The 22,032-nt window shown below is 30.1% G+C and overlaps 1 protein-coding gene across 8 annotated transcripts in view; it reads right to left on the bottom strand.

The window, feature by feature from the left end:
- The window catches only part of LOC143248448 (UDP-N-acetylglucosamine transporter-like), a 62,856-nt gene that overhangs the window by 21,883 nt on the left and 18,941 nt on the right, over positions 1-22,032 (bottom strand). For all 8 annotated transcript variants that reach the window (XM_076496815.1, XM_076496816.1, XM_076496814.1 and 5 more), the window contains exons 3-4: positions 5,321-5,475; positions 3,412-3,534 (exon numbers count right to left, since the gene is read on the bottom strand). In XM_076496815.1, coding sequence (XP_076352930.1) covers positions 3,412-3,534; positions 5,321-5,475 — 278 coding nt within the window. The remainder of the gene's footprint in view (positions 1-3,411; positions 3,535-5,320; positions 5,476-22,032) is intronic.

Below are 22,032 nucleotides of genomic sequence, written 5' to 3'. Positions count from 1 at the left end.
GGTCAGATTGTCTATTTCATGGCTCTATAACCAAGCAACATTAAAGGATATGAAAATTATGCTTTGTCTGAGTGATAACATTATAATGAGTTGTTTAAGTTTTGTATTTCTTAGAAAGATGGTATATAAAAGAGGAGGGGTGCCTACAGAGCAAATTTCACAATTCTCACACCAGGTGAAATTTTACATTTTTTTATATTATCTTATAAAAGAAAGAATTTAAAACTTAAAATATACTCTTAAAAATATGAAACATTAGCTGTGTTTTATGTTATATTCATTGGTATACCATGAAAAAGTAGTTAAATTAAATTTTGAACATAACCTTGTAACATGCACAGAAACAGGTGTTCATGGTGAGAGGATTAATTGAACCTCCTGAAGGATGTTAGTGTCACAAATATGGGAGGAATGTGAAGGCTGCTGAACCTACCTGCATATCTCAGGGGGTTGGCAGCACTTAAAAAATAGTTATATGGTACACTTACAAGAATATGATGGTATGAATCATCCAAGACCCGAGTTTCAGGATTGCCAACAGAAGTAGTAGTAGAAATGACAATTTAGTTAGTCCAAAAGGGAAAATAAGAACCCCTCAAAAGATAGGGTGGATTCAAGACAGCAACATGGGAGAAGTCATAGAAATGAATATGTATATGGACCAATCTGACCCAAAGGTACTATTCACAAAAGCCACAAGACCTGAGACTAGTCACCAAAAAAGGGTAAGTTTAGTGAGTCAACAAATGCATCAATAAGAGAACTGTCAAAGTGGGAGAAGTCCTGAGCTACCAGAAACCACTAAAGAGGATGCATATGGAGACGTCCAGAAGACGAAGTGACTGTAGAGGCTGGGATTCCCGAAAGAGACAGATCATCACATGGAGGAAGAAGTGATGTCATGAGAGCCTTGAAAACCAGAAGTTCCATATCTCAGAAATATTAAACCCAGGAAAATAAAATTATAAAGACTCTTCAATGAATAAAATACTGAGATTGCAATCAAGCTGAGAAGTACAACCAGCCAACCAACCAAGCAGAGTCTAGAAGGAGAAAAAAAGGCTATAGCACATGATGCCTCCAAAGATTGGGTTAGGAGATGTCATAACAAGGTTGAAATGCAAACATAATAAATGCACCCTTGGTGTGAAAGCATGCAGGGCATAGTCTAAAGGTGGGCGAAGTGAAAGAACCAAGAACCAAACTCCCACATGACCAAGCCAAGGATTAGTTAGAAAAACAACTGATTTCTGAGCCCTGTGATAGCTGGTCTGATGGAATATTGGACACATGGAAAGGGTCACAGGATTAGAACTCCCAAACACTTCTGTATCCGAGTGAAGGAAATCCTAGGAAAAAAAAAAATCAAGTAACTGGGCAACTGTTGCAGTATAAAGAAGCTGTTGTGGTTTTGATGCAGAGTCTCAGAAGTAAAGGGTAGAGAGAAGAAGAAAAGGATGAAAACAAGCAAGTTAAGGGTAAGAGATGGTCAAAATAGGAAAAGAACAGAATAATGGCATTGGAGCTGAAAAAAAGATGAAAAATTCCAACTACAGAGAAAGGATCTGAAGTCTAGAGTCATAATTCACAATAAAAACACACAATTGGGCACTACAATATTGAAGAAAAGAATACATTTTGGGTGTACACAAAATGCTTTATAAAAGTATAGTGCAAGAAGGATGTGTTGCCTTCCTATTGGTGGAAGGCTATAGTCTAATGTTGATTATGTCATTGACTCGTGCAGTGCGCATCATTACATGTATAGATGGAATTTTGTTCCAAGTCTTTGCATATGCACAAAAAATTTAAAGAGCAGTGCAAGGATTAGCTATCTGTTCTGTAGAGAGGTTAGTAATGGTCAGAGCAGTGCAAGGATTAGCTATCTGTTCTGTAGAGAGGTAAGTAATGGTCAGAGCAGTGCAAGGATTAGCTCTCTGTTCTGTAGAGAGGTAAGTTATGGTCAGAGCAGTGCAAGAATTAGCTATCTGTTCTGTAGAGAGGTAAGTAATGGTCAGAGCAGTGCAAGGATTAGCTATCTGTTCTGTAGAGAGGTTAGTAATGGTCAGAGCAGTGCAAGGATTAGCTATCAGTTCTGTAGAGAGGTAAGTTATGGTCAGAGCAGTTCAAGGATAAGCTATCTGTTCTGTAAAGAGGTTAGTAATGGTCAGAGCAGTGCAAGGATTAGCTACCTGTTCTATAGAGAGGTAAGTAATAGTCAGTATTTACAAATGTTGCTCTGAGATAAAGTTTAAAAAAGAAAGCATTAACTGTACTCCCATTTAAAAATTTAATTTTTTTTTTGTTAAACAGGAAGTTTCATTATGTATATAGATAGACACACACACAATTAGTTTAAACATTAACTATTCCTTTGACACTACTTTGTTGACTGCAGCAGCCACCACATCCAGTTATAAACTGACAAATATTTATCAGTGTCGTATCACTTGACCCATCAAGCCAGGTTACATAAACTTCATTTTTACAGACATTAATCTTTGTCTAGATCAATTTACATCAAACAATTTCTTTCAGCATATAATAAGTTCTTTTTTCTACGTTGTGTTATAACAATAAATTCATAATAAAGCAGCAGACATATCTGGTTCAGAGGGATGGGGGGGGGTCACAGCTGACCAACAGATCTTGAAAAAAGAAGTTTGACAGAATTCATAATATTAAATATCAGAAATCTTTCAGTTTCTAAAGTTAACATTTTCCTAATCCGAACATTTATTATTTCCAATACTCACAGAAAGGCTACTTAAAGAAAGTTGAAATGCCATTTTCACAGACAGTGGATTGACTGGAAGAATGACTAGAAGAAAGTCAAAATGCCATTGAAGACAAAACAGCTAGATGATGAAGAAAATACATGATGAACACATGGGGAGTTTTGGATCTTGACAAGACAAATCCAGAAGACAGGATCCCATGACATTTATTTTGAATATAAAAATGATGCATCACTTAAGTTTAAATTTTAAAGTCTTCATTTAACTTAATGAATCTTGTACAGGGTGTTCAGAAAGTCACTGTGCACTTGTATATTTATTAACAGACATGTTTAAATATAGAATACAGGAGATAAATATGAATGGCAATTATAAACAGTGTTAAAAGTGACCCCTGTTGGCATCAATACAGACTTGGATCCTTCTTATTTTCTTTCTAAACACAGCTATCAGTTGCTGGTTTGAAACAGACTGAATGCTGTTATCGCTGCTTTCAAAACTGCACAGTGACTTTCTGAACACCCTGTACTTAGTCAAGATATTGCCTTGATAATGTACCTTAAAAATATGTCACAAAAGAGAAAGTAAATATATTTAACAAGGGATACACAACAGATGTTAGATAAAAAACAAACAAACTGAACTTAACAGAGAAGCATATATTAAATTTTACCTGAACAAGTGTAACTCCAGCCATTAAAAGCACTAGAGAGAACCACTGTTGTACTTCCAAGTGTTTATGTAACATGGTTACAGAAAATAGGGCAGTTGTCAAAATCTTCAACTGATATGTCACCTGTAACACAAACATAAATGAAAAAAGTCTTCATGAAGTCTAGAACTGATATGTCACCTGTAACACAAACATAAATAAAAAAAAGTCTTCATGAAGTCTAGAACTGATATGTCACCTGTAACACAAACGTAAATGAAAAAAGTATTCATGAAGTCTAGAACTGATATGTCACCTGTAACACAAACATAAATGAAAAAAGTCTTCATGAAGTCTAGAACTGATATGTCACCTGTATCACAAACATAAATGAAAAAAGTCTTCATGAAGTCTAGAACTGATATGTCACCTGTATCACAAACATAAATAAAAAAAGTCTTCATGAAGTCTAGAACTGATATGTCACCTGTAACACAAACATAAATGAAAAAAGTCTTCATGAAGTCTAGAACTGATATGTCACCTGTAACACAAACATAAATAAAAAAAGTCTTCATGAAGTCTAGAACTGATATGACACCTGTAACACAAACATAAATAAAAAAGTCTTCATGAAGTCTAGAACTGATATGTCACCTGTAACACAAACATAAATGAAGTCTTCATGAAGTCTAGAACTGATATGTCACCTGTAACACAAACATAAATGAAGTCTTCATGAAGTCTAGAACTGATATGTCACCTGTAACACAAACATAAATAAAAAAGTCTTCATGAAGTCTAGAACTGATATGTCACCTGTAACACAAACATAAATAAAAAGTCTTCATGAAGTCTAGAACTGATATGTCACCTGTAACACAAAGATAAATGAAGTCTTCATAAAGTCTAGAACTGATATGTCACCTGTAACACAAACATATAACTCTCTTTATTCTCCATATAAATCACTCTTTTAGTAAATCCCTGTCATTTTCACTCTCATACACAAGGTTTTCAAAACAACTAATTTAAAAATTTTGTTTACTATTCTCATTTGGAATAATCTGACATTTATATCATTAACATCAAATATCGTTTGAATATTTTAAGTAAATGCCATTACTTCTTTAAAAAAAAATCTGGTTTGAATTTCGTGCAAAGCTATACAAGGGCTATCTCTGGTAGCCTACAAGGGCTATCTCTGGTAGCCATCCCTAATTTAGCAGTGAAAGATTAGAAGACAGACTGTTCATCATCACCACCCACCGCCAACTCTTGGGATACTTTTTTACTAATGAATAGTGGGTTTAGTTTGTTTGTTTTGAATTTTGCACAAAGCTACATGAGGGCTATCTGCACCAGCCATCTTTAATTTTGCAGTGTAAGACTAGAGGGAAAGCAGCTAGTCATCACTATCCACTGCCAACCTTTGGGCTACTCTTTTACCAACAAATAGTGGGATTGACCATCACTTTATAATGCCCCTACAACTGAAAGGGTGAGCATGTTTTGTGTTATGGGGATTCAAACCCTAGACCCTCAGATTACAAGTTGAGTGCCTTATCAACCTGGCCATGAATAGTGGGACTGACCATCACATTATAACATCCCACACCTGAAGTGCTGAGCATGTTTAGTGGGATGATAATTTGAAGTCATGGCCTTCAGTTTGCAAATCAAGTGCCCTAACCTCCTGACCACAGGATCCTTAAAAAAAAGAACAGTGTAGATGGTTTGTAAGTACACGACTGATAGGTTATCTTTATTTTGTGACAAGAAGTGAGTGAAACTGGAGTGAAAATGTACAATATTTGAAAATATTTTTAAAAAATCTGTCTTATACAAAACGTAACTTCTGTAATAAAATCTACTGCAGGATAACTGGTTTTGAACCAATATATATACACACAGTGTAGCTGTTACAAACCTGGTAAGTAGCAGCATCCAGTTTAGATAAAGCAAGAAATAAAAGATTATTCTGAACTGTGTATAATGCAGCCGGCACAAGTACTTTACAAGTGTCATAAGGTTTACTCCAGACTTCCAAGTGAAGCAGCTTTAGTAGCTGGTTTGCTGACCAGCCTGAATAGATGAAAATAAACACACATTCAGTACATTAGTACAAAAGCCAAATTGAAGAAAAAATAACATTAAAAAATAAAAAGAATTCAGTTTGATAACATCATTGAAACCTGTTTACATTGTACATACCTCATTCTTCAAACAAATGTGTGTCATTATAAACTATATTAAACAGTTTGGATTGTGGATAACATACCTCAATCTTCAAACAAATGTGTGTCATTATAAACTATATTAAACAGTTTGGATTGTGGATAACATACCTCAATCTTCAAACAAATGTGTGTCATTATAAACTATATTAAACAGTTTGGATTGTGGATAACATACCTCATTCTTCAAACAAATGTGTGTCATTATAAACTATATTAAACAGTTTGGATTGTGGATAACATAGCTCATTCTTCAAACAAATGTGTGTCATTATAAACTATATTAAACAGTTTGGATTGTGGATAACATACCTCAATCTTCAAACAAATGTGTGTCATTATAAACTATATTAAACAGTTTGGATTGTGGATAACATACCTCAATCTTCAAACAAATGTGTGTCATTATAAACTATATTAAACAGTTTGGATTGTGGATAACATACCTCAATCTTCAAACAAATGTGTGTCATTATAAACTATATTAAACAGTTTGGATTGTGGATAACATACCTCAATCTTCAAACAAATGTGTGTCATTATAAACTATATTAAACAGTTTGGATTGTGGATAACATACCTCATTCTTCAAACAAATGTGTGTCATTATAAACTATATTAAACAGTTTGGATTGTGGATAACATACCTCATTCTTCAAACAAATGTGTGTCATTATAAACTATATTAAACAGTTTGGATTGTGGATAACATACCTCATTCTTCAAACAAATGTGTGTCATTATAAACTATATTAAACAGTTTGGATTGTGGATAACATACCTCATTCTTCAAACAAATGTGTGTCATTATAAACTATATTAAACAGTTTGGATTGTGGATAACATACCTCAATCTTCAAACAAATGTGTGTCATTATAAACTATATTAAACAGTTTGGATTGTGGATAACATACCTCATTCTTCAAACAAATGTGTGTCATTATAAACTATATTAAACAGTTTGGATTGTGGATAACATACCTCAATCTTCAAACAAATGTGTGTCATTATAAACTATATTAAACAGTTTGGATTGTGGATAACATACCTCAGTCTTCAAACAAATGTGTGTCATTATAAACTATATTAAACAGTTTGGATTGTGGATAACATACCTCAATCTTCAAACAAATGTGTGTCATTATAAACTATATTAAACAGTTTGGATTGTGGATAACATACCTCATTCTTCAAACAAATGTGTGTCATTATAAACTATATTAAACAGTTTGGATTGTGGATAACATAGCTCATTCTTCAAACAAATGTGTGTCATTATAAACTATATTAAACAGTTTGGATTGTGGATAACATACCTCAATCTTCAAACAAATGTGTGTCATTATAAACTATATTAAACAGTTTGGATTGCGGATAACATACCTCATTCTTCAAACAAATGTGTGTCATTATAAACTATATTAAACAGTTTGGATTGTGGATAACATACCTCAATCTTCAAACAAATGTGTGTCATTATAAACTATATTAAACAGTTTGGATTGTGGATAACATACCTCAATCTTCAAACAAATGTGTGTCATTATAAACTATATTAAACAGTTTGGATTGTGGATAACATACCTCATTCTTCAAACAAATGTGTGTCATTATAAACTATATTAAACAGTTTGGATTGTGGATAACATAGCTCAGTCTTCAAACAAATGTGTGTCATTATAAACTATATTAAACAGTTTGGATTGTGGATAACATAGCTCAGTCTTCAAACAAATGTGTGTCATTATAAACTATATTAAACAGTTTGGATTGTGGATAACATACCTCAATCTTCAAACAAATGTGTGTCATTATAAACTATATTAAACAGTTTGGATTGTGGATAACATACCTCAATCTTCAAACAAATGTGTGTCATTATAAACTATATTAAACAGTTTGGATTGTGGATAACATACCTCAATCTTCAAACAAATGTGTGTCATTATAAACTATATTAAACAGTTTGGATTGTGGATAACATACCTCAATCTTCAAACAAATGTGTGTCATTATAAACTATATTAAACAGTTTGGATTGTGGATAACATACCTCAATCTTCAAACAAATGTGTGTCATTATAAACTATATTAAACAGTTTGGATTGTGGATAACATACCTCATTCTTCAAACAAATGTGTGTCATTATAAACTATATTAAACAGTTTGGATTGTGGATAACATACCTCATTCTTCAAACAAATGTGTGTCATTATAAACTATATTAAACAGTTTGGATTGTGGATAACATAGCTCATTCTTCAAACAAATGTGTGTCATTATAAACTATATTAAACAGTTTGGATTGTGGATAACATACCTCATTCTTCAAACAAATGTGTGTCATTATAAACTATATTAAACAGTTTGGATTGTGGATAACATACCTCATTCTTCAAACAAATGTGTGTCATTATAAACTATATTAAACAGTTTGGATTGTGGATAACATAGCTCAATCTTCAAACAAATGTGTGTCATTATAAACTATATTAAACAGTTTGGATTGTGGATAACATACCTCATTCTTCAAACAAATGTGTGTCATTATAAACTATATTAAACAGTTTGGATTGTGGATAACATACCTCAATCTTCAAACAAATGTGTGTCATTATAAACTATATTAAACAGTTTGGATTGTGGATAACATACCTCAATCTTCAAACAAATGTGTGTCATTATAAACTATATTAAACAGTTTGGATTGTGGATAACATACCTCAATCTTCAAACAAATGTGTGTCATTATAAACTATATTAAACAGTTTGGATTGTGGATAACATACCTCAATCTTCAAACAAATGTGTGTCATTATAAACTATATTAAACAGTTTGGATTGTGGATAACATACCTCAATCTTCAAACAAATGTGTGTCATTATAAACTATATTAAACAGTTTGGATTGTGGATAACATACCTCAATCTCAAACAAATGTGTGTCATTATAAACTATATTAAACAGTTTGGATTGTGGATAACATACCTCAATCTTCAAACAAATGTGTGTCATTATAAATTATATTAAACAGTTTGGATTGTGGATAACATACCTCATTCTTCAAACAAATGTGTGTCATTATAAACTATATTAAACAGTTTGGATTGTGGATAACATACCTCATTCTTCAAACAAATGTGTGTCATTATAAACTATATTAAACAGTTTGGATTGTGGATAACATACCTCATTCTTCAAACAAATGTGTGTCATTATAAACTATATTAAACAGTTTGGATTGTGGATAACATACCTCAATCTTCAAACAAATGTGTGTCATTATAAACTATATTAAACAGTTTGGATTGTGGATAACATACCTCAATCTTCAAACAAATGTGTGTCATTATAAATTATATTAAACAGTTTGGATTGTGGATAACATACCTCAATCTCAAACAAATGTGTGTCATTATAAACTATATTAAACAGTTTGGATTGTGGATAACATACCTCATTCTTCAAACAAATGTGTGTCATTATAAACTATATTAAACAGTTTGGATTGTGGATAACATACCTCATTCTTCAAACAAATGTGTGTCATTATAAACTATATTAAACAGTTTGGATTGTGGATAACATACCTCATTCTTCAAACAAATGTGTGTCATTATAAATTATATTAAACAGTTTGGATTGTGGATAACATACCTCATTCTTCAAACAAATGTGTGTCATTATAAACTATATTAAACAGTTTGGATTGTGGATAACATACCTCAATCTTCAAACAAATGTGTGTCATTATAAACTATATTAAACAGTTTGGATTGTGGATAACATACCTCATTCTTCAAACAAATGTGTGTCATTATAAACTATATTAAAAAGTTTGGATTGTGGATAACATAGCTCAATCTTCAAACAAAAGTGTGTCATTAGAAACTATATTAAACAGTTTGGATTGTGGATAACATACCTCATTCTTCAAACAAATGTGTGTCATTATAAACTATATTAAACAGTTTGGATTGTGGATAACACACCTCATTCTTCAAACAAATGTGTGTCATTATAAACTATATTAAACAGTTTGGATTGTGGATAACATAGCTCAATCTTCAAAGAAATGTGTGTCATTATAAACTATATTAAACAGTTTGGATTGTGGATAACATACCTCATTCTTCAAACAAATGTGTGTCATTATAAACTATATTAAACAGATTGGATTGTGGATAACATAGCTCATTCTTCAAACAAATGTGTGTCATTATAAACTATATTAAACAGTTTGGATTGTGGATAACATACCTCAATCTTCAAACAAATGTGTGTCATTATAAACTATATTAAACAGTTTAGATTGTGGATAACATAGCTCATTCTTCAAACAAATGTGTGTCATTATAAACTATATTAAACAGTTTGGATTGTGGATAACATACCTCAATCTTCAAACAAATGTGTGTCATTATAAACTATATTAAACAGTTTGATTGTGGATAACATACCTCAATCTCAAACAAATGTGTGTCATTATAAACTATATTAAACAGTTTGGATTGTGGATAACATAGCTCAATCTTCAAACAAATGTGTGTCATTATAAACTATATTAAACAGTTTGGATTGTGGATAACATACCTCAATCTTCAAACAAATGTGTGTCATTATAAACTATATTAAACAGTTTGGATTGTGGATAACATACCTCATTCTTCAAACAAATGTGTGTCATTAGAAACTATATTAAACAGTTTGATTGTGGATAACATAGCTCAATCTTCAAACAAATGTGTGTCATTATAAACTATATTAAACAGTTTGGATTGTGGATAACATACCTCATTCTTCAAACAAATGTGTGTCATTATAAACTATATTAAACAGTTTGGATTGTGGATAACATACCTCAGTCTTCAAACAAATGTGTGTCATTATAAACTATATTAAACACATTGGATTGTGGATAACATACCTCATTCTTCAAACAAATGTGTGTCATTATAAACTATATTAAACACATTGGATTGTGGATAACATACCTCATTCTTCAAACAAATGTGTGTCATTATAAACTATATTAAACAGTTTGGATTGTGGATAACATAGCTCAATCTTCAAACAAATGTGTGTCATTATAAACTATATTAAACAGTTTGGATTGTGGATAACATACCTCATTCTTCAAACAAATGTGTGTCATTATAAACTATATTAAACAGTTTGGATTGTGGATAACATACCTCAGTCTTCAAACAAATGTGTGTCATTATAAACTATATTAAACACATTGGATTGTGGATAACATACCTCATTCTTCAAACAAATGTGTGTCATTATAAACTATATTAAACAGTTTGGATTGTGGATAACATACCTCAATCTTCAAACAAATGTGTGTCATTATAAACTATATTAAACAGTTTGATTGTGGATAACATACCTCAATCTTCAAACAAATGTGTGTCATTATAAACTATATTAAACAGTTTGGATTGTGGATAACATACCTCATTCTTCAAACAAATGTGTGTCATTATAAACTATATTAAACACATTGGATTGTGGATAACATACCTCATTCTTCAAACAAATGTGTGTCATTAGAAACTATATTAAACAGTTTGGATTGTGGATAACATAGCTCAATCTTCAAACAAATGTGTGTCATTATAAACTATATTAAACAGTTTGATTGTGGATAACATACCTCATTCTTCAAACAAATGTGTGTCATTATAAACTATATTAAACAGTTTGGATTGTGGATAACATACCTCAGTCTTCAAACAAATGTGTGTCATTATAAACTATATTAAACACATTGGATTGTGGATAACATACCTCATTCTTCAAACAAATGTGTGTCATTATAAACTATATTAAACAGTTTGGATTGTGGATAACATACCTCAATCTTCAAACAAATGTGTGTCATTATAAACTATATTAAACAGTTTGGATTGTGGATAACATACCTCAATCTTCAAACAAATGTGTGTCATTATAAACTATATTAAACTGTTTGGATTGTGGATAACATACCTCATTCTTCAAACAAATGTGTGTCATTATAAACTATATTAAACAGTTTGGATTGTGGATAACATACCTCATTCTTCAAACAAATGTGTGTCATTATAAACTATATTAAACAGTTTGGATTGTGGATAACATAGCTCATTCTTCAAACAAATGTGTGTCATTATAAACTATATTAAACAGTTTGGATTGTGGATAACATACCTCAATCTTCAAACAAATGTGTGTCATTATAAACTATATTAAACAGTTTGGATTGTGGATAACATAGCTCATTCTTCAAACAAATGTGTGTCATTATAAACTATATTAAACAGTTTGGATTGTGGATAACATACCTCAATCTTCAAACAAATGTGTGTCATTATAAACTATATTAAACAGTTTGGATTGTGGATAACATACCTCAATCTTCAAACAAATGTGTGTCATTATAAACTATATTAAACAGTTTGGATTGTGGATAACATAGCTCAATCTTCAAACAAATGTGTGTCATTATAAACTATATTAAACAGTTTGGATTGTGGATAACATACCTCAATCTTCAAACAAATGTGTGTCATTATAAACTATATTAAACAGTTTGATTGTGGATAACATACCTCATTCTTCAAACAAATGTGTGTCATTAGAAACTATATTAAACAGTTTGGATTGTGGATAACATACCTCAATCTTCAAACAAATGTGTGTCATTATAAACTATATTAAACAGTTTGGATTGTGGATAACATACCTCATTCTTCAAACAAATGTGTGTCATTATAAACTATATTAAACAGTTTGGATTGTGGATAACATACCTCAGTCTTCAAACAAATGTGTGTCATTATAAACTATATTAAACACATTGGATTGTGGATAACATACCTCATTCTTCAAACAAATGTGTGTCATTATAAACTATATTAAACACATTGGATTGTGGATAACATACCTCATTCTTCAAACAAATGTGTGTCATTATAAACTATATTAAACAGTTTGGATTGTGGATAACATAGCTCAATCTTCAAACAAATGTGTGTCATTATAAACTATATTAAACAGTTTGGATTGTGGATAACATACCTCATTCTTCAAACAAATGTGTGTCATTATAAACTATATTAAACAGTTTGGATTGTGGATAACATACCTCAGTCTTCAAACAAATGTGTGTCATTATAAACTATATTAAACACATTGATTGTGGATAACATACCTCATTCTTCAAACAAATGTGTGTCATTATAAACTATATTAAACACATTGGATTGTGGATAACATACCTCATTCTTCAAACAAATGTGTCATTATAAACTATATTAAACAGTTTGATTGTGGATAACATACCTCAATCTTCAAACAAATGTGTGTCATTATAAACTATATTAAACAGTTTGGATTGTGGATAACATACCTCAATCTTCAAACAAATGTGTGTCATTATAAACTATATTAAACAGTTTGGATTGTGGATAACATACCTCATTCTTCAAACAAATGTGTGTCATTATAAACTATATTAAACAGTTTGATTGTGGATAACATACCTCATTCTTCAAACAAATGTGTGTCATTATAAACTATATTAAACAGTTTGGATTGTGGATAACATAGCTCAATCTTCAAACAAATGTGTGTCATTATAAACTATATTAAACAGTTTGATTGTGGATAACATAGCTCAATCTTCAAACAAATGTGTGTCATTATAAACTATATTAAACAGTTTGGATTGTGGATAACATAGCTCATTCTTCAAACAAATGTGTGTCATTATAAACTATATTAAACAGTTTGGATTGTGGATAACATAGCTCATTCTTCAAACAAATGTGTGTCATTATAAACTATATTAAACAGTTTGGATTGTGGATAACATACCTCAATCTTCAAACAAATGTGTGTCATTATAAACTATATTAAACAGTTTGATTGTGGATAACATACCTCAATCTCAAACAAATGTGTGTCATTATAAACTATATTAAACAGTTTGGATTGTGGATAACATACCTCATTCTTCAAACAAATGTGTGTCATTATAAACTATATTAAACAGTTTGGATTGTGGATAACATAGCTCATTCTTCAAACAAATGTGTGTCATTATAAACTATATTAAACAGTTTGATTGTGGATAACATACCTCAATCTTCAAACAAATGTGTGTCATTATAAACTATATTAAACAGTTTGGATTGTGGATAACATAGCTCATTCTTCAAACAAATGTGTGTCATTATAAACTATATTAAACAGTTTGGATTGTGGATAACATACCTCAATCTTCAAACAAATGTGTGTCATTATAAACTATATTAAACAGTTTGGATTGTGGATAACATACCTCAATCTTCAAACAAATGTGTGTCATTATAAACTATATTAAACAGTTTGGATTGTGGATAACATAGCTCAATCTTCAAACAAATGTGTGTCATTATAAACTATATTAAACAGTTTGGATTGTGGATAACATACCTCAATCTTCAAACAAATGTGTGTCATTATAAACTATATTAAACAGTTTGGATTGTGGATAACATACCTCATTCTTCAAACAAATGTGTGTCATTATAAACTATATTAAACAGTTTGGATTGTGGATAACATAGCTCAATCTTCAAACAAATGTGTGTCATTATAAACTATATTAAACAGTTTGGATTGTGGATAACATACCTCATTCTTCAAACAAATGTGTGTCATTATAAACTATATTAAACAGTTTGGATTGTGGATAACATACCTCAGTCTTCAAACAAATGTGTGTCATTATAAACTATATTAAACAGTTTGGATTGTGGATAACATACCTCATTCTTCAAACAAATGTGTGTCATTATAAACTATATTAAACAGTTTGGATTGTGGATAACATACCTCATTCTTCAAACAAATGTGTGTCATTATAAACTATATTAAACAGTTTGGATTGTGGATAACATACCTCATTCTTCAAACAAATGTGTGTCATTATAAACTATATTAAACACATTGGATTGTGGATAACATACCTCATTCTTCAAACAAATGTGTGTCATTATAAACTATATTAAACAGTTTGATTGTGGATAACATAGCTCAATCTTCAAACAAATGTGTGTCATTATAAACTATATTAAACAGTTTGGATTGTGGATAACATACCTCATTCTTCAAACAAATGTGTGTCATTATAAACTATATTAAACAGTTTGATTGTGGATAACATACCTCAGTCTTCAAACAAATGTGTGTCATTATAAACTATATTAAACACATTGGATTGTGGATAACATACCTCATTCTTCAAACAAATGTGTGTCATTATAAACTATATTAAACAGTTTGGATTGTGGATAACATACCTCATTCTTCAAACAAATGTGTGTCATTATAAACTATATTAAACACATTGGATTGTGGATAACATACCTCATTCTTCAAACAAATGTGTGTCATTATAAACTATATTAAACAGTTTGGATTGTGGATAACATAGCTCAATCTTCAAACAAATGTGTGTCATTATAAACTATATTAAACAGTTTGGATTGTGGATAACATACCTCATTCTTCAAACAAATGTGTGTCATTATAAACTATATTAAACAGTTTGATTGTGGATAACATACCTCAGTCTTCAAACAAATGTGTGTCATTATAAACTATATTAAACACATTGGATTGTGGATAACATACCTCATTCTTCAAACAAATGTGTGTCATTATAAACTATATTAAACACATTGGATTGTGGATAACATACCTCATTCTTCAAACAAATGTGTGTCATTATAAACTATATTAAACAGTTTGGATTGTGGATAACATACCTCATTCTTCAAACAAATGTGTGTCATTATAAACTATATTAAACAGTTTGATTGTGGATAACATACCTCAGTCTTCAAACAAATGTGTGTCATTATAAACTATATTAAACAGTTTGATTGTGGATAACATACCTCATTCTTCAAACAAATGTGTGTCATTATAAACTATATTAAACAGTTTGGATTGTGGATAACATACCTCAGTCTTCAAACAAATGTGTGTCATTATAAACTATATTAAACAGTTTGGATTGTGGATAACATAGCTCATTCTTCAAACAAATGTGTGTCATTATAAACTATATTAAACAGTTTGGATTGTGGATAACATACCTCAGTCTTCAAACAAATGTGTGTCATTATAAACTATATTAAACAGTTTGATTGTGGATAACATAGCTCAATCTTCAAACAAATGTGTGTCATTATAAACTATATTAAACAGTTTGGATTGTGGATAACATACCTCAATCTTCAAACAAATGTGTGTCATTATAAACTATATTAAACAGTTTGGATTGTGGATAACATACCTCATTCTTCAAACAAATGTGTGTCATTATAAACTATATTAAACAGTTTGGATTGTGGATAACATACCTCAGTCTTCAAACAAATGTGTGTCATTATAAACTATATTAAACAGTTTGGATTGTGGATAACATACCTCAATCTTCAAACAAATGTGTGTCATTATAAACTATATTAAACAGTTTGGATTGTGGATAACATACCTCAATCTTCAAACAAATGTGTGTCATTATAAACTATATTAAACAGTTTGGATTGTGGATAACATACCTCAATCTTCAAACAAATGTGTGTCATTATAAACTATATTAAACAGTTTGATTGTGGATAACATACCTCAATCTTCAAACAAATGTGTGTCATTATAAACTATATTAAACAGTTTGGATTGTGGATAACATACCTCAATCTTCAAACAAATGTGTGTCATTATAAACTATATTAAACAGTTTGGATTGTGGATAACATACCTCAATCTTCAAACAAATGTGTGTCATTATAAACTATATTAAACAGTTTGATTGTGGATAACATACCTCAATCTTCAAACAAATGTGTGTCATTATAAACTATATTAAACAGTTTGGATTGTGGATAACATAGCTCATTCTTCAAACAAATGTGTGTCATTATAAACTATATTAAACAGTTTGGATTGTGGATAACATACCTCATTCTTCAAACAAATGTGTGTCATTATAAACTATATTAAACAGTTTGGATTGTGGATAACATACCTCAATCTTCAAACAAATGTGTGTCATTATAAACTATATTAAACAGTTTGGATTGTGGATAACATAGCTCAATCTTCAAACAAATGTGTGTCATTATAAACTATATTAAACAGTTTGGATTGTGGATAACATACCTCATTCTTCAAACAAATGTGTGTCATTATAAACTATATTAAACAGTTTGATTGTGGATAACATACCTCAGTCTTCAAACAAATGTGTGTCATTATAAACTATATTAAACACATTGGATTGTGGATAACATACCTCATTCTTCAAACAAATGTGTGTCATTATAAACTATATTAAACACATTGGATTGTGGATAACATACCTCATTCTTCAAACAAATGTGTGTCATTAGAAACTATATTAAACAGTTTGGATTGTGGATAACATAGCTCAATCTTCAAACAAATGTGTGTCATTATAAACTATATTAAACAGTTTGATTGTGGATAACATACCTCATTCTTCAAACAAATGTGTGTCATTATAAACTATATTAAACAGTTTGGATTGTGGATAACATACCTCAGTCTTCAAACAAATGTGTGTCATTATAAACTATATTAAACACATTGATTGTGGATAACATACCTCATTCTTCAAACAAATGTGTGTCATTATAAACTATATTAAACACATTGATTGTGGATAACATACCTCATTCTTCAAACAAATGTGTGTCATTATAAACTATATTAAACAGTTTGGATTGTGGATAACATACCTCAATCTTCAAACAAATGTGTGTCATTATAAACTATATTAAACAGTTTGGATTGTGGATAACATAGCTCATTCTTCAAACAAATGTGTGTCATTATAAACTATATTAAACAGTTTGGATTGTGGATAACATACCTCAATCTTCAAACAAATGTGTGTCATTATAAACTATATTAAACAGTTTGGATTGTGGATAACATACCTCAATCTCAAACAAATGTGTGTCATTATAAACTATATTAAACAGTTTGGATTGTGGATAACATAGCTCAATCTTCAAACAAATGTGTGTCATTATAAACTATATTAAACAGTTTGGATTGTGGATAACATACCTCAATCTTCAAACAAATGTGTGTCATTATAAACTATATTAAACAGTTTGATTGTGGATAACATACCTCATTCTTCAAACAAATGTGTGTCATTATAAACTATATTAAACAGTTTGATTGTGGATAACATAGCTCAATCTTCAAACAAATGTGTGTCATTATAAACTATATTAAACAGTTTGGATTGTGGATAACATACCTCATTCTTCAAACAAATGTGTGTCATTATAAACTATATTAAACAGTTTGGATTGTGGATAACATACCTCAGTCTTCAAACAAATGTGTGTCATTATAAACTATATTAAACACATTTGGATTGTGGATAACATACCTCATTCTTCAAACAAATGTGTGTCATTATAAACTATATTAAACACATTGGATTGTGGATAACATACCTCATTCTTCAAACAAATGTGTGTCATTATAAACTATATTAAACAGTTTGGATTGTGGATAACATACCTCAATCTTCAAACAAATGTGTGTCATTATAAACTATATTAAACAGTTTGATTGTGGATAACATACCTCAATCTTCAAACAAATGTGTGTCATTATAAACTATATTAAACAGTTTGGATTGTGGATAACATACCTCATTCTTCAAACAAATGTGTGTCATTATAAACTATATTAAACAGTTTGGATTGTGGATAACATACCTCATTCTTCAAACAAATGTGTGTCATTATAAACTATATTAAACAGTTTGGATTGTGGATAACATAGCTCAATCTTCAAACAAATGTGTGTCATTATAAATGAAATTAAACAGTTTGGATTGTGGATAACATAGCTCATTCTTCAAACAAATGTGTGTCATTATAAACTATATTAAACAGTTTGGATTGTGGATAACATACCTCATTCTTCAAACAAATGTGTGTCATTATAAACTATATTAAACAGTTTGGATTGTGGATAACATACCTCAATCTCAAACAAATGTGTGTCATTATAAACTATATTAAACAGTTTGGATTGTGGATAACATAGCTCAATCTTCAAACAAATGTGTGTCATTATAAACTATATTAAACAGTTTGGATTGTGGATAACATACCTCATTCTTCAAACAAATGTGTGTCATTATAAACTATATTAAACAGTTTGGATTGTGGATAACATACCTCAGTCTTCAAACAAATGTGTGTCATTATAAACTATATTAAACACATTTGGATTGTGGATAACATACCTCATTCTTCAAACAAATGTGTGTCATTATAAACTATATTAAACACATTGGATTGTGGATAACATACCTCATTCTTCAAACAAATGTGTGTCATTAGAAACTATATTAAACAGTTTGGATTGTGGATAACATAGCTCAATCTTCAAACAAATGTGTGTCATTATAAACTATATTAAACAGTTTGGATTGTGGATAACATACCTCATTCTTCAAACAAATGTGTGTCATTATAAACTATATTAAACAGTTTGGATTGTGGATAACATACCTCAGTCTTCAAACAAATGTGTGTCATTATAAACTATATTAAACACATTGGATTGTGGATAACATACCTCATTCTTCAAACAAATGTGTGTCATTATAAACTATATTAAACACATTGGATTGTGGATAACATACCTCATTCTTCAAACAAATGTGTGTCATTATAAACTATATTAAACAGTTTGGATTGTGGATAACATACCTCAATCTTCAAACAAATGTGTGTCATTATAAACTATATTAAACAGTTTGGATTGTGGATAACATACCTCAATCTTCAAACAAATGTGTGTCATTATAAACTATATTAAACTGTTTGGATTGTGGATAACATACCTCATTCTTCAAACAAATGTGTGTCATTATAAACTATATTAAACAGTTTGGATTGTGGATAACATACCTCATTCTTCAAACAAATGTGTGTCATTATAAACTATATTAAACAGATTGGATTGTGGATAACATAGCTCATTCTTCAAACAAATGTGTGTCATTATAAACTATATTAAACAGTTTGGATTGTGGATAACATACCTCAATCTTCAAACAAATGTGTGTCATTATAAACTATATTAAACAGTTTAGATTGTGGATAACATAGCTCATTCTTCAAACAAATGTGTGTCATTATAAACTATATTAAACAGTTTGGATTGTGGATAACATACCTCAATCTTCAAACAAATGTGTGTCATTATAAACTATATTAAACAGTTTGGATTGTGGATAACATACCTCAATCTTCAAACAAATGTGTGTCATTATAAACTATATTAAACAGTTTGGATTGTGGATAACATAGCTCAATCTTCAAACAAATGTGTGTCATTATAAACTATATTAAACAGTTTGATTGTGGATAACATACCTCAATCTTCAAACAAATGTGTGTCATTATAAACTATATTAAACAGTTTGGATTGTGGATAACATACCTCATTCTTCAAACAAATGTGTGTCATTAGAAACTATATTAAACAGTTTGGATTGTGGATAACATAGCTCAATCTTCAAACAAATGTGTGTCATTATAAACTATATTAAACAGTTTGGATTGTGGATAACATACCTCATTCTTCAAACAAATGTGTGTCATTATAAACTATATTAAACAGTTTGGATTGTGGATAACATACCTCAGTCTTCAAACAAATGTGTGTCATTATAAACTATATTAAACACATTGGATTGTGGATAACATACCTCATTCTTCAAACAAATGTGTGTCATTATAAACTATATTAAACACATTGGATTGTGGATAACATACCTCATTCTTCAAACAAATGTGTGTCATTATAAACTATATTAAACAGTTTGGATTGTGGATAACATACCTCAATCTTCAAACAAATGTGTGTCATTATAAACTATATTAAACAGTTTGGATTGTGGATAACATACCTCAATCTTCAAACAAATGTGTGTCATTATAAACTATATTAAACTGTTTGGATTGTGGATAACATACCTCATTCTTCAAACAAATGTGTGTCATTATAAACTATATTAAACAGTTTGGATTGTGGATAACATACCTCATTCTTCAAACAAATGTGTGTCATTATAAACTATATTAAACAGTTTGGATTGTGGATAACATAGCTCAATCTTCAAAGAAATGTGTGTCATTATAAACTATATTAAACAGTTTGGATTGTGGATAACATACCTCATTCTTCAAACAAATGTGTGTCATTATAAACTTTATTAAACAGTTTAGATTGTGGATAACATAACTCATTCTTCAAACAAATGTGTGTCATTATAAACTATATTAAACAGTTTGGATTGTGGATAACATACCTCAATCTTCAAACAAATGTGTGTCATTATAAACTATATTAAACAGTTTGGATTGTGGATAACATACCTCAATCTCAAACAAATGTGTGTCATTATAAACTATATTAAACAGTTTGGATTGTGGATAACATAGCTCAATCTTCAAACAAATGTGTGTCATTATAAACTATATTAAACAGTTTGATTGTGGATAACATACCTCAATCTTCAAACAAATGTGTGTCATTATAAACTATATTAAACAGTTTGGATTGTGGATAACATACCTCATTCTTCAAACAAATGTGTGTCATTAGAAACTATATTAAACAGTTTGGATTGTGGATAACATAGCTCAATCTTCAAACAAATGTGTGTCATTATAAACTATATTAAACAGTTTGGATTGTGGATAACATACCTCATTCTTCAAACAAATGTGTGTCATTATAAACTATATTAAACAGTTTGGATTGTGGATAACATACCTCAGTCTTCAAACAAATGTGTGTCATTATAAACTATATTAAACACATTGGATTGTGGATAACATACCTCATTCTTCAAACAAATGTGTGTCATTATAAACTATATTAAACACATTGGATTGTGGATAACATACCTCATTCTTCAAACAAATGTGTGTCATTAGAAACTATATTAAACACATTGGATTGTGGATAACATACCTCATTCTTCAAACAAATGTGTGTCATTAGAAACTATATTAAACAGTTTGGATTGTGGATAACATACCTCATTCTTCAAACAAATGTGTGTCATTATAAACTATATTAAACACATTGGATTGTGGATAACATACCTCATTCTTCAAACAAATGTGTGTCATTAGAAACTATATTAAACAGTTTGGATTGTGGATAACATAGCTCAATCTTCAAACAAATGTGTGTCATTATAAACTATATTAAACAGTTTGGATTGTGGATAACATACCTCATTCTTCAAACAAATGTGTGTCATTATAAACTATATTAAACAGTT

The sequence above is a fragment of the Tachypleus tridentatus genome, chromosome 4 (assembly GCF_004210375.1).
Source record: "Tachypleus tridentatus isolate NWPU-2018 chromosome 4, ASM421037v1, whole genome shotgun sequence".
Lineage (NCBI taxonomy): Eukaryota > Metazoa > Arthropoda > Merostomata > Xiphosura > Limulidae > Tachypleus > Tachypleus tridentatus.
This window is presented reverse-complemented; position numbering and strand designations above follow the sequence as displayed.